The sequence below is a fragment of the Haliotis rubra genome, unplaced genomic scaffold (assembly GCF_003918875.1).
Source record: "Haliotis rubra isolate DU_JTF1 unplaced genomic scaffold, ASM391887v1 Scf112, whole genome shotgun sequence".
Classification (NCBI taxonomy): Eukaryota; Metazoa; Mollusca; class Gastropoda; order Lepetellida; family Haliotidae; genus Haliotis; species Haliotis rubra.
This window is the reverse complement of record NW_025765026.1, coordinates 901712-928283: the sequence shown is the minus strand read 5'-3', so window position 1 is coordinate 928283 and position 26572 is coordinate 901712. Positions and strand designations below refer to the sequence as shown.

At 38.6% G+C, this 26572-nt stretch overlaps 1 protein-coding gene across 7 annotated transcripts in view; it reads left to right on the top strand.

Annotated features, from left to right (window-relative positions):
• Positions 1–26572, top strand: part of LOC124289557 (rho guanine nucleotide exchange factor 28-like) — a 151173-nt gene that overhangs the window by 21945 nt on the left and 102656 nt on the right. For 6 of the 7 annotated variants that reach the window (XM_046726161.1, XM_046726139.1, XM_046726156.1 and 3 more), the window contains exons 1-4: positions 9238–9593; positions 23489–23616; positions 24670–24780; positions 25780–26034. In XM_046726161.1, coding sequence (XP_046582117.1) covers positions 9253–9593; positions 23489–23616; positions 24670–24780; positions 25780–26034 — 835 coding nt within the window. In that variant the 5' untranslated portion in view covers positions 9238–9252. Of the gene's footprint in view, positions 1–9237; positions 9594–23488; positions 23617–24669; positions 24781–25779; positions 26035–26572 lie in introns of those variants that run through there. The other variant, XM_046726170.1, reaches the window with a different exon arrangement.

The following is a 26572-nucleotide window of genomic DNA, read 5'->3' as shown; positions in this document are numbered from 1 at the left end:
GTGATGACTGACAACTGGTAGTGATGACTGACAACTGGTAGTGACTGGTAGTGATGACTGACAACTGGTAGTGACTGGTAGTGATGACTGACAACTGGTAGTGATGACAGACAACTGGTAGTGACTGGTAGTGATGACTGACAACTGGTAGTGACTGGTAGTGATGACTGACAACTGGTTGTGACTAGTAGTGATGACAGACAACTGGTAGTGACTGGTAGTGATGACTGACAAATGACTGACAACTGGTAGTGATGACTGACAACTGGTAGTGATGACTGACAACTGGTAGTGACTGGTAGTGATGACTGACAACTGGTAGTGACTGGTAGTGATGACTGACAACTGGTAGTGATGACTGACAACTGACTGACAACTGGTAGTGATGACTGACAACTGGTAGTGATGACTGACAACTGGTAGTGACTAGTAGTGATGACTGACAACTGGTAGTGATGACTGACAACTGGTAGTGACTGGTAGTGATGACTGACAACTGGTTGTGACTGGTAGTGATGACTGACAACTAGTGGTTGTGACTAGTAGTGATGACTGACAACTGGTAGACTGACTGGTAGTGACAACTGACCACACATCAAAACAGTTTGCATTAAAAAATACATGTTTTGTGGCCTGACTTTGTTGAAAAGGTAAAAGATAAAATAGTGATTAAAGTTTTATGAATGGGTCTCTGAAAACAACTGATTAAGCAATGGGTCAATAAAAACATGAGCATGCCCTGCCTGACCAATAGCACCAGGCAGTCCCTCAGTTTGCATGGAAGCGTAAAATGTTTTGTTCCCTGACACTCTTTGAATGGCATTTAGAAGTGTGCTCCTAAAGATGAGAATTTATCGATGTGAACTTCTTTATTTTGAGGAACACGATGTTTTGTAGTATATTCTTATTCCTTCATCAGGTGAAACGGTTTTGTTCCCTGGTGTTTTAGATTAAAAGGACTGAGTTTGTTTGATGCATTCTGTCATTACAAGTCAGTTAGGTAGAGTATGTTTGTGTTGTAGAGGGACAGTGGATACATTTTTTCTATTCTCATTAAACAAACCACAAAACCTGACATGTGTACTTAAAACATATATTTGAACTATAAATAATCTTTAAGCCACATTCTGGGGCACATAGTGACTTATTTCCTTTCTGAAGATCCCAGGAGCTTGTGACAGGTGCTGTGACCTTGATTGGATTACTGATTAGCCGTAAGTGAATTAATGATCACAAATACATGGATCTATTTTGGAAGCTGGTCTTGTAGGACGTAGACACTGGAGCAATAGATGTCCATGATGGACTCTCTCTGGTGCCATTGTCATCCCATTTAGCTAACCATCATCATCGGAGCGTGCAACAAGCCCTGTTCCTTTGCTGCCACACTTGCTTCACAGAACAAAGTGCATCGTGGGTTTTGAAGTAGCATTTCTATAATAGAGTATTGATCATAGGCTACTGGCTGTAAAGGGTAGAGTATTACATATGGGAATTGATTTTCATCGTTGTTACCTGTTCGGCCCCTGCTAGTTCCAGGTAGACAAACACTTAGAGGAAATAATCATCGAAGAGCTTAGTTACTTTGTATTCCACAAACTATTTATATCGCACAGGTGATCTCCAATTAATTGTTGGTAGCTCAGTTCGTTGTTAGGCCAGACCAGCTTGGATTTGAATTGTGGATCGGAAATAAGTACTGCTAATTCAGAGATATTATTCTCATGTTTGTGGTGATGTGATCTTTGCGAAGGAAAATGGAACCAGATTGTTCTGTCATAAAGTGAAAGAGTTATATCCCAGGACACAGAAAACTGGTGGACTTAGTACTGATCGAGGAGAGGACAAGCAACACAAGGTTTAACAGAATGCAAAATGAAGTTTATTGTATCCAGGAGTACTGTGATTGATGACTGAGGACGTCTTGGGAAAGGTTTGGTGCATGTCCCGACAGTATCTGCTCAAGGAGAAGGGATGACGGGCTTTGTAAATTGTTCCTTCAAGACATACGTGCAAGGTTGCCGGTCTTAGTCAAGGAGGGAAAAAATTAGTGTTGGGCATTCTCATCTGCTAATGGATATTGGTGGCTGTGTGGTGATTAGGAATCTCCTGCTTGTCTGAGGAATGAAACATGGCGCTCTTTGTACGCTTCTGATTTTGAGAAAAACATGTTGTCGTAATGAATGCGTGAAGCCATTGAAGGTTGAGGTTAGTACTGATCTTTATTTAATTTTCTTTCTCATATGTTTCTTTCTTGGGGTGATTTTATACGTGGAGTTCATTGTGTTATTTTTGAATATGAAACATGCTGAGGATGTGAGTTTTTGCTGAGAATGTTTGTTCAAATACAGTTTGTTAGTTCACAGGCAAACGGTGGATTAATACTGAGGAAAAGAAAACTATATTTTAGATCAATACGTAACTAGAGAATATGAAAGAAAATATTATGTTATTTTGCCAATTTGTAAAAACTGAATTGAACTTCATTTGTCAAATTTTCTTTTGATATATATATTGAAAAACAGCTAAAGGACACTCTTTTTTGGAAAGTGAAGAAATCTAGAATGGCCTCAGTATTGTATAGTTTGGGAATGTATTTCTTTCAGAGTCTGAACAAGAGATTCATGAAAATAGCAGAAGATGACGACAATGAATTTTAATGATCTATTCATATTATTTTCACCACCATTTATGTTTTTATGCCCATTATAATTGTTTCAGTTGATAATCAAGTGTTATTCTTTGGGCATCAGTGTTTTACATTTTATTTATAATGGATGACAATTTTTTTTCATGACAAACCATATGAAACAAGTTGTCACGTTTTAAAGATCTGCTATGCTATGTGTAATTCTTATTTAACGGCTGCTTTAACCAATACTGTGATTTATGTGCATGAATGTAGTCAGTTAGGTTGTTGACCTTACCCAGAGATAACTCGTGCTGTCTAGGGTGTGAATCTAATTTCTTGGTTGTCGGACCATGTAGCAAGGATAAAAGTGAGTTATATTCCCGTTGTCCTTAGCGAGAAAATGGCGGCCTACATTAGTGAATGTTGGTGAACATATGTCCAAGCAGGATGACTACAGGAATTTCTTTTCGAAAATTGCCCGCGCAAAGTGTTTTGCTGGATCTGTTACTTGGTGTTCTGTTCTAGGAACTTCATGTTTATTTATGTGTTTGGATGGTTTGAATCAGTGGATCCTTGAAGCCATCATCTCAGCATTGGTGTTTAGAAGTAGAGTGTGCTGTATCAAATTTTGAAGATAGATGTTTGTCAAGTGGCATTCAGCCCAACTCAATCACTACTTAAACGGTTGGTGCCCCAGCAGGGCTCCAGATCATTTTTCAACATTAGGAGTACATACTCCTTATGTTTTCATCATAGGAGTACTGGAAAAAACTTAAGAGTACATTTAGAGTACTGAATGGAATTTAATGGTGTATCAGTAATCTTGGGTTTGGTTCTATATATGCACCACAACATTGATACTCTTGTGTAAACAGGTCAATAAACAATAAAACAATACTGTTTCAGATAAATACGTCCCTAAATAATTCTAAGAACGTACACCATTGCTGTGGTGCGTATCTGCTACGTTTTCTAAATTATTTCCTACCGTTTTGTGCATATTTTTTATCAGTACATATGCCTATACGGCCCTTATCTGAAGCCCTGCCCAGTGGTTAAAGCAATTGTTCATCACATTGAGGATCCAGGGTCGCTCGTCACACTGAAGACCCGGGTTCGATTCCCCACATGGGTACAATGTGTGAAGTCCATTTCTGGTGTCCCTAGCCATCATGTTGCTGGAATATTGCTGAAAGTGGCATAAAACCTTACTGACTCACATCTTCAGAAGTAATACAGTTATCTGAACGAGAGGTATGATATGATGATTTGAAACCTCTAATGAGACTGTGTGCCAGCATGAGCCTGTGGACATGTACCTGACCTTGACCTCATGTTAACAAGGGCACATGATGTTTCCCCTGCAGATTTCAGGGCTGAATGCATCTCATTACCCCATGTGACCCCAGTGATGAGTAAAAAGTAGAAGCTGTAGCTGCAATATATAGCTGGTTGTGTCATCGTGTCCAGATGGATTTCAATGATTTAAAACTCATGATTTCAATCCCTGGATTGTCTGGTCCTGGCTGAATTATTCATGACTACTGTGATATAATCATCCCTAGCGATAACGCCCTTTGCAGTACCATGGTTTGGGTTAATCTGCGCAGTAATCTGGAAAATGTTATTTTTTGTGACCTTTATTCCATGTTATGTATAACACGGGTGTTTCATAACGAGAGGGGTCATCCATAGACCCTTAGACCTGTGTTATGGCAAGTGATAATTGTAGTTGGAATATTGCTCACTCACTCACTCACTCACTCACTCACTCACTCACTTGCTCACTCACTCACTCACTCACTCACTCACTCACTCACTCACTCACTCACTCACTCACTCACTCACTCACTCACTCACTCACTCACTCACTCACTATGTATACAAAATCTACTTCCAGGATCATGTCTGACCTCAAATTCATGCTTCCACGGTTCCTGCTAACCATTGCCTTACATAAAGTCTGTGTAATGTCCTTGAGGTGTGATCGTTGGTTTCCCTATAAAATATCTCAGGTAATAAAATGCACTTCATGAAGCAAGCCAACAATGTTTCATCAACAGCGAATATTGTCGACCATCAACCCAGACCCTGCAGCAGTGGCAGTAAACTAGACTACCAATACTGTAGCGCCTTGTTTGGGATGGCTGCAGGAATTATGATGGTGGATATTGACTGACAGCAAATTAATTACCAATCACCCTGTTGTTATTGGGTTAGGTGTTATCAGTGAAGCCATTCCCTCCAAGTGGACTGAACTCGGGGACTATAACACTATTGACGTCCCACTGTGGCCCTGCAAAATTGGGCATGGAAGGATTGGCATATTTCTCTCGTGAAAAGCTTCATTCTTATTTTATCTTTAGAATGTTTATTGACTGATTGGAATATAATTGGTTATAGATTAGTGGGCAGCATACTGAGGACTTGAGGGTCGTTGACATGCGCTGAAGTATTAATTATAACCTACTGGGAGATATCAACAAATTATATGTGTTTGTTTGTTTGTTGTTCGGAGGAATATCTTTGAATTAATTGAAACTTTCATTAAGTCTGCATAGAAGTAATGGAAATAGAAAAAGGAATATGTTTTGATGAAATTGTTGGATTTTTAATTTATTTTAAAATTTGTGTTTGACTTTATATTTTGTGTTTATGAAATCCTGTGGTGTCATCGCTGAGTTTCGGCGATCCATTCATAGAATTTTCATTGGTTGGTTTGCTTTTATACCCATTTCTGGGGATGAAGACTACTTATTCTGTGGTGGTGGTGGTTTTATATTTCAGCTAACAATTGATCAGCACATTGCATACACATATTGAAACAGCAAACCGTATTGAGGGTTTATCATTTGAATTGGCCTTTCTGTTGAAAGAATAATTGTCATCCTTTCACTCTTAAAAGGTGTCCTAGAAGTTTTGAAACAGAATTTGATGAAATAATCATTTTTACACATTGAAATGCTAGTAGAAGTTTGAATATGCTTACTTACTTGGTGCAAGTATTTCCTTTCCTGTTCAGGTTGTGTTGTTTCTGGTATTAATATTATGTGAAGTGGCTCAGAGGTTAAATGATTCACTCACCAGGTGGATCCAGGTTCGATTCCAAAAATTGTTTGGAAGATCAGTTCTGTTGTCTTCTGCCTTGATATTGCTGGAATGTTGTTAAATGTTTAATAAAACCATACTCACTCACTCACTCACTCACTCACTCACTCACTCACTCACTCACTCACTCACTCACTCACTCACTCACTCACTCACTCACTCACTCACTCACTCACTCACTCACTCACTCACCACACCACCCACTCACACCACTCACTCACTCACTCACTCACCCACTCCAATGTTAATTTCATCAAGAAAAGACTAATTCTGTAATACAGATAGAGACATTATCACGTTTGTATCTCACGGATCTGTAATCATATCTAAATGGAAGACAATTTTTTAGAATTACAAAACCATGAGTATCTTCATGTAAGGTGCTGTTTTTGACCGAGAAAAGGACACTGGAATTAATGACAATTTATCCATTGATCACCTGCATGAAGGATGTACAGACATTAATATACCACACATTGAGATGTATGTACCAGTACTCTGATAAATAAATGAGATAATCCCTGCACAATGCAATAAGCAACCTCTATATTTTATATATGTATGAAATAATCCCTGCACAATGCAATAACCCACCTCCCAACTAGGTAAATGCATGCAGTTTTATTGGGTATTATGTTGATATATGATTATCCAATGATTATGATTTATGGTGTGTTTTTGTGGTTACTAATTTAGATCTAATTATAGCTTGTTACTTTGCGGGAATATTAAACCAATACACTGTCACTTCTATCAACTCATGTAGTACTGCTTGATGATGTTCTGACCACATATCCATCAACACATTCATCATCTTGGTCCTAAATCGGTTGTCAATGCTTCTCCAAGGAATAAATGTCAATGCAAGCCATGTTGTCAGTACGATATGCAGAGGTAGTGAAAATAGAACCTTGGCCCTTTGTAGGCGGTGACATTTGGACCACAAAGCCTTGGAACAGAGCCTGAGGCCAGGTCTGGTGAGATTGTGGTACTATTGTCCACACAACTAGCTTTTACACCGTCCTGGACTGATGTCGATGATGGAATAAAGGAGGGTTTCAAGGAATAATATTTTGAAATATGATAAAAAAATTAAAATCAGGATCATGTTAGATTCTATAATTTTGTCCTTAAAATGGTGGAGTGAGATGCTAGTTCATTTCTTGGTTTGTCTCTTGTACAGATTATAAAACATTTATTTCTATGAGTCCCACTTTTTCCCCATCCTGTCTGAATATATGAGACTCTTTTAATGTTTTACATAATAATATGCTTAAATTGTTTCAATTACTGTCTTAGTTTATAAATATGTCATTAATAATAGATTTTCCTTAATCTACAACATTATATTCAGAGCTGGTTGCCTGTTGTTTCTTTTAAATAAATTTCTCTTCTTTGTACCTGTGCTTGTTCTGTAATATTATGTCAAAGTTAGTAGAATATCCATATGACCATGATATTTCACAAACCGTTGTACACACCTAGTGTGAGTGGGGAACGCTACCTGTAGAGCAGGACATGCTAGCTGATCATCGCTGATCCACTCATATCATTTTCATTACTATTTTACTTTCTTTCAACCAGTTATGGCGTGTGGTCCTGTGTATAGAACTCAGGTCACAAATCAGTTGAAGTTAAGCAATGTTGAGCTTGGAGAATCCTTGGATGAGTGACCATGTTTGGCAGCTCGACTCCTGAGAGATTTTAGGACTTCAGTCCTGCCCCACAACGAAACGTGATACATGTGGTCTCACCTTAGACAAGTTAATTTGTTCAAAATTGCCTCTGTTCACCCAGCAGAAAAATGGGTACCCGATGGGATAAGTCATGTGACTTAAGATAAGTCATGTGCTAAAAGACTATACTCACTCACTCGGTCACTAAACTCACCTACTCACTCACTCTCACCCACTCACTCACTTCCACCTGCCCACTCACTCACTCACTCAAAACCCACTCACTTACTCACTCATTCACTCAAAACCCAGCCACCCAGCCACCCATTAACTCACTCATTGTAGTTGAGGGTGTTCTTTACTATGTTTTGGGCAACATGTTATCTTAACCTTTGAACAAGCCACATTGACACACCATGCAGGACAATTGATTCAGATGTTGAACGAGGAGATTTGTCATGAGATATCATGTGTTGTCACGAACTACTATCTAGATATAGAATCTGCTTTGTCATCTCAAGTTTCTTCCTTGTATTGATACTCTGATAGAGAGGCACTGTGATAACTTTTGATACATTTCAAGACACACCTTTGCATAATCCACATATAAAATGTGGTTACATATTTTAAATAATATAGCTTAAGCATAATGAAAGTGAAATCTTGTTTACTTCTCTGGACAATATTCCCTAAGGCCTGATTTGATTTTCTTGACAATCTCAGGGGCACACAGCTGACAGGGGACATTGTTTACAAATAACATGAATCTTTTAACCATAAACAACTTGTTTATGAAGTCAATTCAGGTGCAGGTGATGTCACCTGACGAGACGGTAGTAAGTAAACTGATATTTAGTCCCAGAATTTAAAAAATTATATATTTAAAGGTATACGTGTTCAAAAAATGAAGAAAATAATCCAAATAGTGTTTTGAACAATGGTAAATTTCAGACCAAGATCTGAGGCAATCTTGTCTTGCCAAGTGATGCTTGGCTTGAACTGGGTTCCTTACATTCTGTTGTATCAAATGTTGGACTGACTGACTGAGTTTGGTTTTACGCCACTTTTAGCAATATTCCAGCAACATCATGGCGGGGGACACCAGAAATTGGCTTCACACATTGTGCCCATGTGGAGATTCGAACCCGGGTCTTCGGCGTGACGAGCGAACGCTTTAACCACTAGACTACCCCAACGCCCCTATCAAATGTTGGAGTAGCAAGGGATAACTTCACCCTTACTTTGTGTTACACCAAGAGTATGATTTACTTGCTGATCAGACACTCCCTCACTTTTAGAGAGTGATTTATATGGCGAACACATATTTCCCCTTGACCCATTTACTGGGGACAGTATCAACCACAGACGAAACAGCTAGAAGATTATTTCAACATGACTATACTACTGTAGACTCTATCGTCCATACATGTTGAAGACGGCTTCAAAATAATTTCCACATGTGATCAATTTCTGAGAAGCTTGAAACTCTCTACAATGTGTTAACCCTTTTGTTTTCACCTGTGTTCGTTATCATCAGTGTACAGTACGCTGGTCTACTGATGAGAGGTGGAGAGTTAACGTCACACACCTAAGACCAAAGTATAAGACAGATTAGATTTCTGCCCATGTGATGTGCATGGTGTCTGTCCTGCACAGCCTGTGTACAGAACAGCGGATACCTGTTGTCTGGTCGGGAGATATAACTTTTTAACTTTAGAGATAGGTGTTTAACTGAGTTGTTACATTGTTATTATGTTTCAAAGGAATTATTGATGATGAATTGAAAGAAAGAAACAAGACAAGTGCATTTATCATATGACAACCGAGATCTGTTATATGATACTTGGGAAAGATCGTGAAATCATTGTGACATTTCAGTCTCGTGGTCTCATCTGTTCTTCATGTTTTCTGTTGCTGCAGCACCTTCTGTTGGAGCTTATAGAAGTGTGTGAATGGTTTGTGATTCCCAGCAGTGTGTTTGAAGTTGACCATCCTCCATCGGTGGTCGTGTTAGTGTCCACCATGTTGAAATGGATTGTGAACAAGAGGAATGGTAGACGTTTTAGTAGCTATGATGACATCGAGCAGGTGATGATACAAGGAGAGATGGGGACGTATCGGTCACTTTCATTCAGCGATGTTGGCGTCAATATGACACATAACACACAAAATGAGAAGTGAGTTATAAATATGTATGTCTTCATGTTGTTTAGTCATTTGTACATCAGTGCATCAAAGTGAGAGTATGTTTTCATGATGCTTTTGACAAAATTCTAGCAACAGTGGAGGGTTGAGGTGAAGGCACCAAAAATGTACCCATCAGGGCAGTAACCCGTGAAAATCTGGGTTAGAATTGTTCTTCAGCAACCCATGCTTGTCTCAAGAGGAAACTAAAGGGATCGGATGGACAGGCTCGCTGACTTGGTTATCACATGTCATCGTATCCCAATGGCGTAGATTGATGCTCATGCTGTTGATCACTGGATTGTGTGGTCCAGACTATTATTTACAGGTGCCAAATAGCTGGAATATTGCTGAGTCCAGCATTAAACAAACATAATATCAGAGTAATGGATCTAGGTCTTCTGTGTGATGAATAAATGCTTTAATCACTAGACTACTCTACTGCCCCATAGTACCTCAAAAATAGAAAATCACAATGGTGTCCTGACATCTTATAGTGTTTGGCCAGGTGAGCTTCAGTGCTATGGCAGGTTATTTTGGGTTGATGATGCATTTGAAATTAAGAAATATGTAGTAATTATCATCAGTTCTTATTAACTAGCAATGTTTACAACACATGAGATAGTATAACAGTATTTTCTCTCAAAGGAAAACATATATGGAGTTATTATGCTAATATTTGTATAGTGCCAACATCCAGCTCATCTGCTCAGAGGCGCTTCGTTTTCCCCCATGATCACTGGATGTCAATGTCAAATGGCACATTGTATTGTTAATCTCAACTCCTTGGGAAATATACAACTCTTGCAGCCACAAAGCACACTTAGTTAATGTGGCGGCAAGATTACAGAATACCGGATACCTATCCGCCATTTTTATTTTGATTGCGCATTTATTTTTGCGCACTTCCATTTTGTTTCCTTAGCAATGGCACACGATGAATGAAGGCTGTGTTGAAGCAGCGTTTAATATTAAATATTAAATATTAAACAATATTAAAGCTAAAAAAAGGTAAGATAATGGGGGTAAAGGGGGTACCCCCCTTTATTTAAAAGCCTTACCTACCTTACCTTACCAATCAAAAATCACTTACCATCAGAGTGTTCCCACACTGTAGAGTTCCTTTTCCCAGCATGCATTTGAATAAAATTTCAACACACGATTACTTTTTACTCTGTTTACGTCAGTGAACACTGTTAAAATCCCCAGTTTAGGTTTCCTAAACCGGAAGTAAGGTGAGGAATTCGATTTTAACCTTATTTTTTACCTTAAATTCGTATTTTTATTGGATCGCTCGCAGGCTCACGCTCTCTGTTTCTTCTATATATAGGAGCCTCACGCGCACAATAGAATATATATAATTAGGTATCCGGTATTCTGTAAGTACCAATGTGGCTTTCCCATCCTTACGAGGTACCCATTCACAGCTGGGTGGACTGTGACATAGTCACAGTACTTTGTCCAAGTTTACTGCACATTGATGTACCCGCAACTAGGTGTTTGCACGTATTCATGTGTCCACAATCTGGTCATTTACCAACAGATTCTTGGGCTCTTTAAAGTGCACAGGGCTGTGTACTGTACACTAGGGGTTGACATTAGTTTAAGAAAAGCTGAGTATTGAAATTTATATCATTGATGAGAATTCTCTTGGCCATAAGGGTAAATGGTCTGAGAAGGCAAGTTAACAGAGTTTACGGTTATACTTCGTTGTGACAAAATACCTGGCGAAACATGGAATTCCTTTGGAAAACTAACCTTCAGTTACAGAAAAGTTCCTAGCAACAGTATGAGCACTGGTTGTACTTGTTGTGTGGCAAGCACCTCGTTATCAAGTTTTACCCACAGATTTAGCCTGGGATTATGAAACATGTTTGTTTTGGGTCAATAGCTGCCTCGTAAATTTCACGTTGGTAATCTAGAGGTCGGAATGAAATGTAGTCTTGATATAAAAATACTTAATTTGATATGTGTTGGTGCAGAAACCGAACTGGTTGCTGGTCTTCAAGAACATTTCAACATTGATGCTGGTTAGTACAGCTACTTGTTGATACTGGCCAGATGTTGATACTGGTTAGTAGAGCTACTTGTTGATACTGGCCAGATGTTGATACTGGTTAGTACAGCTACTTGTTGATACTGGCCAGATGTTGATACTGGCCAGATGTTGATACTGGCCAGATGTTGATACTGGTTAGTACAGCTACTTGTTGATACTGGCCAGATGATGACTGGCCAGATGTTGATACTGGTTAGTACAGCTACTTGTTGATACTGGCCAGATGTTGATACTGGTTAGTACAGCTACTTGTTGATACTGGTTAGTACAGCTACTTGTTGATACTGGCCAGATGTTGATACTGGTTAGTACAGCTACTTGTTGATACTGGACAGATGTTGATACTGGTTAGTACAGCTACTTGTTGATACTGGCCAGATGTTGATACTGGTTAGTACAGCTACTTGTTGATACTGGCCAGATGTTGATACTGGTTAGTACAGCTACTTGTTGATACTGGCCAGATGTTGATACTGGTTAGTTGTTCATAACAGCTGAAGTGACCAAACATTGATACATTGATATAGATCAGTCAGAAAACCCAAATAGTGATTTAGTTACTGAAGTCAGATATTGATTCTGGCTGAATGATTTAAACATTGATACTGACTCTAGCAATCAAATGTTCATGAGTAACTTTGATACTAAGCGTAATATTTGAACTTGCTGAAATACTTGAGCATTGATGCTGGCTAGAAACTGCAACAAACATTTATACCTTCGCGTCATGGGTTTCCGTGGTATTAAGAAATTTACGACTATGAATATGATCGCTCATATTGCCAAGTCATATAAACATAATATAGTGTTAGACGACATACCTTTGTATCATTTAATGTCAATAAAACACTTTTGTCATTCTGAAGTTCATTGTTGTCCGTATCGGACCACAGGCGGCCATTGTGCACAAACTCTGGTGACGTCATATGTTTCCGTGGTATTTCCTTCAGATCAAATTACGGGGTGAAAGCACATGTCACAATCTCACACCTTGTCAACAGCCAATCCGGGAGTGTCAATGTAGGTTTACAGAAATATCGAAGTTGATAAATTGTAATACAGAAAACGATTTTGTAGAATTTAACACAATAGTCACATTTCTTCAGCATGAATTTCCAGTTCATAAAATATGTAGAGTTGATACGGGATACGTGAAATGAAAAGTGATAAAAACACTTAAGAGATGACCCTATCGGGCTTCTATAGTTTAAAAATAGAGCTGGGATTCCCCACTTAGGTCACTTGATTGTTTTATTGATGACATCAGCTAGTAGACGAGCGATGTTTGGAAAACTTTGAAGCTGAGTAAGTTTATAGAAAATGTTTGCTAAGATCGCGCAAAAAATGCATTACGTGCTAGACATAAAGTTGCATTAGTTTTTAAATACTAGTAGTAGATGACTGTACGTACGCAAATTGATGAAAGTCTGAACATTTTTTGTTCAGACCCGTGCCGATCAACTGATGAACGTAAACAATCGATAGGTGGCGCAATTTGGCGAGTGGCTCGTGAGAAATTATGTCATTAGAAAATACCACGGAAACATAAGTACCACGGAATCATATGACGGCATGGTATATTAAATGATATTAAAAGAATTCAGATGGATGTATTTAATAGTTAAAGATTCTGTTCCAGAAATCTTTGTTTCTATTGCTTTTTTTAGTGAGAGCACTGCCTTTTTTTCACATCAGTATCTTGATCTGGACAAATTGGTTTAGTATTGAAAGCTGACAGATATCCTATATTAGGAGTTTCAAATGAGTTTTATCTTGATGTGTTAACATGCATGTATTGTGTCTGATGTCTTATTCCCAGGTCCACATGTTGAAGACGATAGTTCCAAGTGAAAAAAATGTCAACAGATACCTGACGTTTTCAAACACCATTTTCAACATCATGAAAGTGCTGCTCTATAAATATGCGCTTTGCAACAAAAATGAGACCAACTTTCATCCCTAGATTCACAAAAGAATCTTGGCATGAAGCAGCGATGTGTGAAGTGTATAACTACAACCATTGTGAGTCCACACATGCAACTAGGGTGCAGGAGGTAATGTTTGCCAGACACAAGCCAGACTGCCGTGGTTGCGTTAGATTAAACAGCTTGTTAGTTTACACCTCCCTTAACCTGCCACTCTAACAGCTCCCAACCCAGCTGTTGTCGTCCCCATCAGTTGTGGTGGAGGAGTTGAGGTTACTGTTGGTTGTGGTTGAGGAGTCGAGGTTATTGTTGGTTGTGGTTGAGGAGTTGAGGTTATTGATGGTTGTATTTGAGGAGTTGAGTTTATTGATGGTTGTATTTGAGGAGTTCAGTTTATTTGTGGTTGTCATTGAGGTTTTTGATGGTTGTGGTCAAGGAACTGAGGTTATTGGCGGATGTGTTCAAGGAACTGAGGTTATTAGTGGTTGTGGTCAAGGAGAGGAGGTTATTGGTGGTTGTGGTCAAGGAGCTGAGGTTATTGATGGTTGTGGTCAAGGAACTGAGGTTATTAGTGGTTGTGTTGAAATGAGGTTTCAGTAATTTCATGGCAAACTTAATTATGTATACTACTAAAAAGAAAATAGAGAACACCAACTCCTTTCAAATTACTTAAGATATTCTCTCATGGCATGACTTAATATTTATAACATTAAAGGTTCCGGTTTTCTTTTGAGTGGTATATCTTTATTTTTAATTGTATTTTTGGTAGCAAAAGAATCAAGATGAACTTTGACAATGCATGTTTTCAAAATGTGAATTTTGTTTCATTTGGCATGTTCAGTGTACTACTTACTTATGAAAATATTATTATTGTTGTTTTATTATACACCAAGGTGATTATTCATACTATGTGTATATAATGGCATCCTATCAGTACTATCACAAGACTGGTTCCAGTCAGCACTTGCAATGCATCACCTTTGTCAGAATGCAATCCACTCGTCTTGGATTTAATGAATGTGGTAATTATCCACGACCTGTGGAATGTATGGGCTTTTAAACGCTTTTGCTTATTGCAAAGAAATTTAATTTTTGTACGATTAACAAACCTTTATCATAGTGTTGTTGTACTTATACCTATGCAAAATAGAATTGCAGTTGTTTTTGTGACTTTGGCAGTTATAATTTCAATCACAACAATCTCATAGTCTGTCAAGCAGACCCTGAAACAAATATACCCAATACAGCCCATGCAAGTCTAGAGTATGTGTCAAGTCTAGAATATAGCAGTGTCAGCTTCTGAAAATGAAGAATGTCTCTGTGTTCCTGTTATATTCTATTCCTATAAGAATTTTATCCAGACAGTTTAGAAACTGTTTTTCTGTAAATATGTTCATTTCAGAAACTAGATCTCCGCCTATAGTCTATGAATGAGTTGGAGTGCACGTAGTACGTTTAATGTTAGTCTGTTGTGCAGTCATTGAACCAGATCATTTAACCAGATCATTTTTGTTTCATCCCAATCCTTTCTGTAATACTATAGCCCTGAATGAAATGTTTCATGAGTCTAGAATTACTAGGTTACTGGGTCTCCTGTATACTATATGTGTAGTTTCCTGTTTCAGTCAAAATAATACATTTTCCAAGACTATTGTTTGTACACTGTTTGGGACACTGCATGAATGTGCAACACCAGTAGACATTGACCTTGCTGTCACACTACCAAGTGATTTATTTATCATTTAAGAATGGCGTACTAAACAAACTACCATGTGTGGTATTGAATCGTTAAACAACAGTGCATACAGGGCAGCTGTTGAGGGTGTTGGTAACATTGTGCAGTGAGAAGCGTTGCCGATGAGGTGAGACCAGTCTGTTACCACACCATGTGTCGTCCCACAGTGCATTCTCTGATCATGTGACCTCGGGGAAGTATTGATTCATATCTCCCAGATTGTAGTATATGAATATATTCCTCTGAGGGACCCACCCTTCTCTGCAACAAAGGATTGCACCAACTGCATTTGTACATGACTGCCGATAAAATGTCTCAAACAATAGCTGCCCTGGTCGAGTAGCGGCGACAAGGTAATTAAACAGGGTTGAGGCTGTGGTTAAATGCATTACAACAGGCAACAGAGATGTGAGACCAGCAGTTAATGATGTAAGGAGGCCAGTGCTCTATCAGAATTGATCACATTGCTGATAGAAAGGTTTCATTAAAAAATTATTCATTGCTGAAAGTAAAATATGATGTTGAGTGTGATGTAAATAGGAATTATTAATGGTTTTCTTCTATAAACTATTACTGCATATAAATGCATGTTAAAAGTTATTTATCAAAATATTTGACAGGATCTAATCATTGTCTGTTTGATATCAGTTTTGATTTGTGATAATGGTGAAGTAGATCACTCGGCAGTAGCTCGGCTGCTTCTAATACAAGTGACAAGTGTGATACATGAAATAAAAATATATTCTAGTTGTTTATCAGGTTGTTGCTGTACCATGATCTTTAGATAGTTTACAGGTTGATTCTGCTGATGGTGTGATTATTGCAGTGGATGAGTTGGGTCAGTTATAATTGGTGCTTGCTGTATTCGTGCTTGAGGACATCTAGGATTGATCACTGTGATCAAACTGTGCTACATATTTCCCTGGTTGTGTGTTGTACTAGTTTTTAATGATAGTTGGTTTAATCACAGTGATCAAACTGTGCTACATATTTCCCTGGTTGTGTGTTGTACTAGTTTTTAATGATAGTTGGTTTAATCACAGTGATCAAACTGTGCACTATAAATATTTCCTGGTTGTGTGTTGTACTAGTTTTTAATGATAGTTGGTTTAATCACAGTGATCAAACTGTGCTACATATTTCCCTGGTTGTGTGTTGTACTAGTTTTTAATGATAGTTGGTTTAATCACAGTGATCAAACTGTGCTACATATTTCCCTGGTTTTGTGTTGTACTAGTTTTTAATGATAGTTGGTTTAATCACAGTGATCAAACTGTGCTACATATTTCCCTGGTTGTGTGTTGTACTAGTTTTTAATGATAGTTGGTTTAATCACAGTGATCAAACTGTGCTATATATTTCCCTGGTTTTATGTTGTACTAGTTTTTAATGATAGTTGGTTTAATCGCAGTGATCAAGCTATTCTGCACTTGCTGTGAGTTATTTCCACTGGCGATGATATGGTTATGTTTGCTTGTTGCTTTTGATTTGTTGATAGATGGGTTTGATAACAATGACCAACCGTTCTACACTTAAAATGTGGCATGTCCAGAATATGGCTAAGATATAATAGTGATGGTTCTGTTATTGATCTATTGTTTTGTAATGAGCCAACTTGTGTTTGGTGTGGCATGTCCAGAATATGGCTAAGATATAATAGTGATGGTTCTGTTATTGATCTATTGTTTTGTAATGAGCCAACTTGTGTTTGGTGTGGCATGTCCAGAATATGGCTAAGTTAATAGTGATGGTTTGTTATTGATCTATTGACTTGTGTTTGGATGATGAACTGTTTTACATGTTTCGTATGTTGATTAGGAGTGGTAAGTGTTGACGATGATGAACTGCTATGGTTGGTTAGCTGAGGGGAGCGGATATTGGAAGGAATGTTGATTTTTAGCCTAGTGGTTAAAGACGCGGTTCGTCAAGACCCGGTTCGATACCCCACATGGGTACAATGTGTGAAGCCCATTTCTGGTGTTCACTGCCGTGATATTGCTGGAATATTGCTAAAAGCGGCGTATAACCAAACTCACTCACTCACTCAAGTCGAAGCCAGGTAAACCAGTAGTTGATATGAGGAGCAATTGTCCACAATATGAGAGCTTGATAATCAGGCAGGACATACATTGTGACCATCTGATCCACAACTGTTAGATATTACTTACAGCAGGTGTATTGAGAAGGTGTCCTTGCTGGGAATCAACACGAGATAGATTCAGCCTATTATCTTACTTCACACATAAATGTCTCTTTCTGATTGGCTGAGACCTCTTCTATTATTTACAATGTACCCCGCTTACAAGAGAGGTACATTTCAATGTACCCCGCTGTCAATGGCAACTCATTCTGTACTTCGTGGTAGTAATTCTTTATCTCGAATAACATTGAATCACGTATGATGTACGGAAATTACCCATGTTTTGCGAATGCAAATCGATGTAAGGGAGATAACTCTAAATCTGTTTTCCTTGTCAGCAAAATCTAGTGATGGCCCAAAAAGATTTGTACCTGTGCTTCAAACAATTCAAAATTAACATTAAGGTGTTCGGGCTCAGGGAACATAAACAAACATCGAGGGTACATCAACCCATGCCCCCCTCGTGACCAGTGAACAACTTATAATATACAATGACAGAAAGATCAGATTTTAAAGAAGGAGAACCATGATGCTGTTGCTGCTATGTTTCATGTTTTGTGACTGAATTTCATTAACCTGAACCTGTGAAGGTCTTGGTTAGAATGTGCCTTCAGTAACCCATGCTTGTCGTGTAAGAGGCTTGACTAATGGGACAGGCTGGCTTTGTTGACATATGTCATCATTTCCCAATTGCGCAGATCGATGCTCATGCTGTTGATCACTGGATTGTCTGGTCCAGACTTGATTATTTACAGACCGCTGCCATATAGCTGGAATATTGCTGAGTGCGGCGTAAGACTAAACTCACTCACTCACTCATAAACATGAGCAGTTTCACCTGTTCCACATGAGAGGATTTACCTGACATGAGATGTTAGTTCTCGAAATTATTTGGAATGCAGTGCAGGAGTGTTCTCAAATTTTATGTTATGGGTGAAACGAATTGATGATTTTGGTGATTGATATGTATATATATATACTAAGGGAAAAAAATAGGGATCACATGAAAGCACAAGTGTTCCTTTATTTGTTTCCAGTTTCTTCACATGCTATATGATGCGATACAACTCTTGTGAAGAAACCTGGTGGTTAAGGAACTAACAATTAAAAAAAATAAAGGAACACATGTGAAGCCCATTTCCCCCGTCATGATATTGCTTGAATATTGCTTTAAAACTAAACCCTCAGTCAGTCAGTCATGTGATATACCTTATACTTTATAACGAAAACACGGAAATTAGTTCGTTATATCCTTAGAGAAGCATTAAGTTAATTAAGTAAAACAGTTAAGCTATAGCCGTGTTCATATAGTTATTGAGATACTTATACCTCGTTTAATTTTATCAATACTCCAAATATGAATTGAATGTCTATTATCAGCTGTTTCTTTGTTCCCAGTTTATGACCATGGCTGCTATATGTTAAGCAAATCAACCATGAAATGTGAAATATGAGAATATGTTCTGTTTAGTGTTTATTGTATGTGTGATCTATATAGTCACTGGCCCATGTTTAATATATTGCTCAGAAGAAGCTAAAGGACACCTGATTCTTTTATATTGCTGGTGTATATTCTACAGGCCAGAGATACTATTTCAGCATATTTAGTGGGATATTGTTCACCAAACCCAGGTGTGGTACAAAAGTTTGGTAGCCCAGTTTTTTGGATGTCATCCTCAAAGGTGCAGGTTTCCATGGTGATGACTGGATGGTGTGGTAGGTTAGCGGTTATAGCATTTGCTCCTCACATATATTCCTGGGTTTGACTCTCCCCATGTGGAAAATGTGTGAACCCTCTTTTGTGTTTTACTGTCGTGATATTGCTCAAGTGATGTTAAATGATGCTAACTCACTCACTCACTCCATGGCGATGTGACACTGTGTGTCTCTTGATGTGAAACTGACACAAAATATATCCAAATAGTTTAAACTTCAATATTCCTGGTTGTTCATTTACTGAGTTAGATTCCTTAGATTCTGATTTTCAGTTTCTGCTAGTGTTGTTGACAATTTCCATTTGACATCAAGTTTGAAAAATGACCATTCACACACAGCAAACATGTTTTGGAAGTGATTAATTGAGTGTAAGGCATTATTTATGTCTGCGTGTTTCGATCGAAGGACTTCATTCCCAGTGGACTCTGATCACATATTCGGGAGGACTTCATTCTTTTGTGGCAGTCGGTGGAGGATCATTGATTCTTACCTCCAGCACCGAAGAGCAGCAAAGTTTGACACCTCGGGGATGAGGATTCACCTCAAGAGTTCAGATTCAAAGTCGGTCACTGAAAAAGCATCTTCTGATATTAATTACAAACATATACACATGGGATTTAAATTTGTTGTATTCTTGCTTCAGGAGTCAGATATTGAGGTTAAAATCTGCCGTAAGTCTTCATGGGGTCTTTTTTTTATCATATCATGAGGAATTCTCTGGGAAGAAGACCGAGAAAATGTCCCAGATTTGCTATTGATTGTTCAGCTAACCAAGACTGATGAGGCTCGTGGTGAGCGCCATTGTGGTCATGATTGATGCAGGCACCATCACAGGAAAGTGTTAGCGTGCAGCCCTCCAATCATCTGATGTGGGTACAGGTGGCACTGCAGTGTGGAGCTGCATCCTTGGTTGACTTGTAACTAAGCTGAATCTCAGTTTATTAGTGTGACTACAAAACCTTAGTGCCGGAGACAGAACTCATCAAGGAATGAAGTGTTAAATGGTGGTATGATTAGCTTGATAACTAGTTGTATGTAGTTGACAGTAAAGAGGACTTCTGTTGACAAGTTTGAGTGCGTGATTGAGTGAGTCTGATTTTATGCTACTTTTAACAATATTCCAGCAATATCAAGATGGGGGACACCAAAATGGGTTTCACACATTGTACCCATGTGGGGAATCGAACCTGGGTCTTCGGCGTGACAAGCCAAGACAAGTTTGAACATAATCTTTTGTGTAAATGCAGCCAAAATATAGAAATAATGGGGATGATGTAATATAGGTAGTACTGTTTGAAATATTAACAATGGTGCCTTCATGATGTTCCTAGGTTTGTCAACACCATTTCCTTTAGTCATGGGTTTAGCCAAAATGGTAAATATCTTAGTCATACGTCAGTTCAGACTTGAATCCCATATCAAAATAACACCTTGATTCATGTCTGCTTTAAACCCACTCTCTCATTCACTACCTAAGGCCAGACCAATTTTATTTCTTGTTTTATGGATTTTTGTCCTCAGAAAACCTAAAGGCAGGAGGGATTTTTTTATTTTTTAAATGACCAGTCAAAGTAATATTCCTTGTAAATACTAAAAGTGTTTTACTTTTGGCAATTTATGAAGTATATATGGGGCTAAAATCCCCCCAATTGTTTTTTTTAAGTTTACATTTTTGGCCAATAAAAACAATAGGATTTTATTTTTTGAGCAGGGAAAATTAATTTATATTTTTTTTCTAATTCTTGAAAAAATATGACCGGCAGATCTGTAAAACAAGAAATAAAATTGGTCTGGCCTAATGGTGAAACCAAAGTAGTTTACAAGAATGGTTAATCTTTCTTCCTGTGTAAGAGAATGGGTTTTTAGCAGTTGTGGACATTGTGGTCACGCTGTCTTTATTCTGATGCTAACAATATGCAGGGAACTGGATACAATTTGCCAGGCATTTTCTCATACTGTTATAGACTTCTTTTGTTGTTATTTCTTCAGTAATTACATTCTATTCATGGACAGTTGTAATCACAAGATCAATGAGGTTGTCTGTAGAGGCAGGTTTTAATGAGGCTTCTGTCACACTGGTTCAATCAATAATGACTTTTGTTCGACTATTACAACAATAATAGCATCTTGCTTTCATCATAAAAAAGCTCCCTCTTTTACAAGCCAGATGTGAAGTTAATGATTTCAGAGAGTTTGTAATGCAATGGTTTGATTGCGTTAAATGAGGCAAAATGGATATTATGAAAACATAGAGAGTGGTAGTTGTTTGATTTGATTAGATCTCTAATCTGGTGTGTACATATCAATGTCATTATCGATACAGAGCTGTATCTAGGCTGAAGGGGGGTGGTGGGGTAGCCTAGTGGTTAAAGTGTTCGCTCATCATGCCGAAGACCCAGGTTCAATTCCCAACATGGGTACAATGTGTGAAGCCTATTTCTGGTGTCCCCTGCCATGATATTGCTAGAATATTGCTAAAAGTGGCATGAAACCAACTCATTCACTCAAGGCTGAAGGGTTGGTATTGCAGGTCTAACGAAATTCCATTTATTGTTCACAAGTTTGTATAGGTAAGTGTCTCTTCCTTCAGATGATTACCTGTGGAAGTTGACAATGTGTTATAGGAGATGAATGAGACACCATGGAGGTGTGTGTTCTTTAGGCCCTGCCGGAAGGTGGTTTATTTTGGCTTTGATATTTAGAGGGCTGCCAGAATCAATCAATAAAAGATGCCTGCAGGTGGAGAATGTGGGAAGGTAACTTAGGTGGGCCATACTGGCTGGGGAATAATTCCCTTGGGCCATGTGGTTGGGGAATAACTGCCTTGGGCCATGTGGTTGGGGAATAACTGCCTTGGGCCATGTGGTTGGGGAATAATTCCCTAACTGCCATGTGGTTGGGGAATAACTGCCTTGGGCCATGTGGTTGGGGAATAACTGCCTTGGGCCATGTGGTTGGGGAATAACTGCCTTGGGCCATGTGGTTGGGGAATAACTGCCTTGGGCCATACTGGCTGGGGAATAATTCCCTTGGGCCATGTGGTTGGGGAATAACTGCCTTGGGCCATGTGGTTGGGGAATAACTGCCTTGGGCCATGTGGTTGGGGAATAACTGCCTTGGGCCTTGTGGTTGGGGAATAACTGCCTTGGGCCTTGTGGTTGGGGAATAACTGCCTTGGGACAGGTGTGCTGGGGGATACCTGCCTTGGGCCTTCTGGATTGGGGTATGAGTGCCTTAGGTGAAAATAATTCCATGGCCATCCAGTTAAGTCATCTATAAGGCCTTATATTTTTTCCCCAGAAATGGAAGAGATAAGGTTATGACATACAAGGTTGTCTGAATATTGCCATGTGGTTGGAATAACTGCCTTAAGATGGTATTGCACATAACTGCCTTGGAAGAGATACAATTATGACCATGAAATGGATGGAAGCATAAGTCTGTCCCTGAAATGGTTGATTATGACACATAAGGCTGTCCCTGTCCATTATGAAATGGAAGCAGTATGATTAAAACACATACGGTTGTCCCTGGAAGCAGTATGAATGGAATGAAATGGAAGCAGTATGATTATGACACATAAGGCTGTCCCTGAAATGGAAGCAATACAATTATGACACATAAGGCTGTCCCTGAAATGGAAGCAGTATGATTATGACACATAAGGCTGTCCCTGAAATGGAAGCAATACAATTATGACACATAAGGCTGTCCCTGAAATGGAAGCAGTATGATTATGACACATAAGGCTGTCCCTGAAATGGAAGCAGTACGATTATGACACATAAGGCTGTCCCTGAAATGGAAGCAATACGATTATGACACATCGGTTGTCCCAGAAATGGAAGTAGTGAGAATATGACACATGGTTTGTTCTGAGATGGAAGCAGTGATGTTGCGACATACACGGTTGTCCTTGAGATGGAAGCAGCGGGAATAGGACACATGAATCTGTCATTGAGATGGAGGCACTTTGATTATGACACATAGGTTGCAGGGGCGGATACAGCTGTTTGAGAAAGATGGTGGCACTCTTGATTATGAAAGGGATACAGCTGTTTGAGAAAGGGGGGTGCACACTCTTGAGAAAGGAGGGGTGCAAACTTCATTTTCACAAGAGTTTCAATGGTAATTTAATAAACTTTCAGGACTAAATTGGGGGCAGTGCACCCTGCATCCCCCTCGGGATCTGCCTATGGGTTGTCCCTGATTGTGACCCATAATTTGTTCCTGAGATGGAAGCGGTGAGATTTTAACACACAATTATTGCTGCAGTGCCGACATGAAGATAATGGTGTGGTTTTGTATTGCAGGTACAACACACATGGCATGGTGACAGTCGACACACAGCGCATTGAACAGGAACATGGCATCATCCAACATCACAGCAGCGGGAATACTTCCCTAACTACATTCCACAACTCATCACAGACCTCTGTTGGTATGTATACCAGTTTTATGCTAACTATGTATTGTAATTGTTTGCTTGTTGTTTAACAAACTCAGCAATATTCCAGCTATATCAGTAAAAGTGAACAAGATAAGTTTTATAAAAAGTGGATGTTATATCATGATTTTGCAAATTTTAAATGATTTTTTGAATTCTTTCTTCTTGTTCCCTAATGCAAAATATAGGCTGAATGGACTTGAACTTAAACTTACTGTAAATATTTGAAGCTTGTAAGTGTGATTGGTGAGTGAATGTGTTGTGGTGTCTGGTGTTGTTGTTTTGTGCTTTGTTAGAAAACAAATCCTGTTTTTCCTGTGATCAATGAACTAATGTGAAATATTCCAGCTATAAGGTGGTATGAATTGTACTGATACAGTATGTTATGGATATATTGTATGTATGTTTTCACATTATCATTATGAATTGCATCACAGCAGCTGCAATTATATGTGGACATTCCATTGTAAAATGTTATAGACAGAAGTTGTTAGGTAAATGTAATATTCATCCTAGAATTAGATATTGGTATGATGTTCTGGAAAGGAAATATGCCTTTGCCTTTGTGTATGCCTTCTGCCTCCAGTGTGGCCTGATACATTCACAAAAACCTGGCATCATCACTATTTCATAGTGATTCAGAAATGCACGCACAAGATGTAGTCAGAATTGTACAATCACTTCTACTTTTAACAGAGATTTCTAATGGATGTGGGGCGGTGGGGTAGCCTAGTGATTAAAACATTGGCTTGTCATGCTGAAGACTCAGGTTCGATTTCCCATATGGGTACAATGTATAAAGCCCATTTCTGGTGATATTGCTGGAATATTGCTGAAGTGGCATAAAACCAAACTCACTCATTCACTCTTGTTTATGTGGAGAGGGTTTTGTCTGTTTTATTTGCTGCCAGAGATATGAGCTTCATTAATTGCAAGGTCAGGAAATAATTTGGTGTCTGTGTTGAAGAGTGGATAAAATATAGTATTGCTTGTATGAAAATATCAGACTTTGTGAACTTTGAAGACATTTTTGTGGGTTTCTTCCAGAGCAAGATATTGATATGCTACAGGAGAGTGGTGCGGGCATGAAGAGGGGAGACAACTCTGATCAGCGTCACTTTGAATCTGACTGGCCTGTGAAACAAGGCTCGCCCTCAGGTTAGAATTGATTGATTGATTTACACAGTTGTTAGGTTTCTGGAAGATTAATTATGATATTGATACTAATACTTTTGACATTCAGTATTTGAAGCAGAATATGTTTGTGTTTTTATATAGAATGGACTATTCAATAAAACCAGGATTTGTTTTGTACATATGCACATGTCTACAGAGGCATAAATTCTTCTTGGAGTTGATTTAAGTCATAGGCTGTACATGTGTTTATTAACTTTTATATTTTCAAGACTAAGGATATACTTTAAATTGATATCTTTAACTGTGTGTCATATCTTATTTCCGTTTTAAAAATTCATTTACCTGTCAAGACTTGTGAACAATGTATTATTTACACAGTAGTAAGAATCTATGTATATTTATTATGACATGGAAGCTAACATGATTAAAATTTAACATATGTTATATTGGGATTACACTTTCTTAGTAAAGTACAAATTCTAGTACTTTTTTGTGCGGGTTAGGCGGCTGACTTTGTGTGCTGGCGATTAGGTGCCTGACTCTGAGGGTGTGAGTTCGAATCCCGTATGGGGCTCAACTAAAAAAAAGTTCTAGAATTTGTACTTTACTAAGAAAGTGTAATCCCAAATATAACATATGTTACATTTGACCACTTTCTAAATGGCATTGTGTAATCATGATTAAAATTGCATATTGAAGTATAGCCAAGATTTGGTAACCTGTATTTCAATGAAATTGAGGTGCCGTCAATATGCCATTTTGACATTATTGTCAATATTCAATTATCTCTGACGTTAACAAATATATGATGTAATCCAAATTTAATTTTTGGGTTCAAATTTGCCTGTCAGGGATGCCCAGTTGAATATAATACATAAATACCTGTGTGTTTTTTGATAAAATATGTACCTATGGAATATGTAAGGTGTAAAAAGTGATCTGCTTTTAGTTATTTGTTCAGTACAGTTGATTAGTGTGGCTGCTGTGAGCACTATCTCATCTGTATAAATCGGGTTACAGATGTTCAAATGGTTGGATGTGATACTCGCATGGAGCAGACCATCGATCGCATCTTCCTGGAACGACAGGCTCATCATGACATGATTGAGAGTATTGTTGGTGTCCCAGTGTACGACGGTGGTGCAGAGGTTGATGACTGTGACGACTATGGCAGCACAGATGAGGGAGTTAGGTCAAGGCCATCCTCATTTATTCGTGATGGATCTGAGTCGGATATACAGGAAGACTTCACACAGGATCCTCATTTCATTATGGGTAAATAAAAACTGTTAGAAAATAACGAGATGTATAAGGTGACTGAGTGAGTGAGTTAGTTTTACGCCGCACTCAGCAATATTCCAGCTATATGGCGGCGGTCTGTAAATAATCGAGTCTGGACCAGACAATCCAGTGATCAACAGCATGAGCATCGATCTGTGCAATTGGGAACCGATGACATGTGTCAACCAAGTCAGCGAGCCTGACCACCAGATCCCGTCAGTCGCCTCTTACGACAAGCATAGTCGCCTTTTGTGGCAAGCATGGGTTGCTGAAGACCTATTCTACCCCGGATCTTCACGGGGCAGATGTATAAGGAGAAATCAGTAACTATTTTTGGAATTTGGTGAAGGAGTTGGAGAATGATTGTGTTTGGTGCCACATTCAGATGTTACAGCTTTATTACAACAGTCTTGAAATACAGGAGTGGTGAGTGAGCAAGGGAAACCAGTGGTTGACAGTATGAACACACAATAAACCAGGCCACTGATCTCTCATGTTTCAGTGAGTGAGTTTAGTTTTACGCCACACTCAG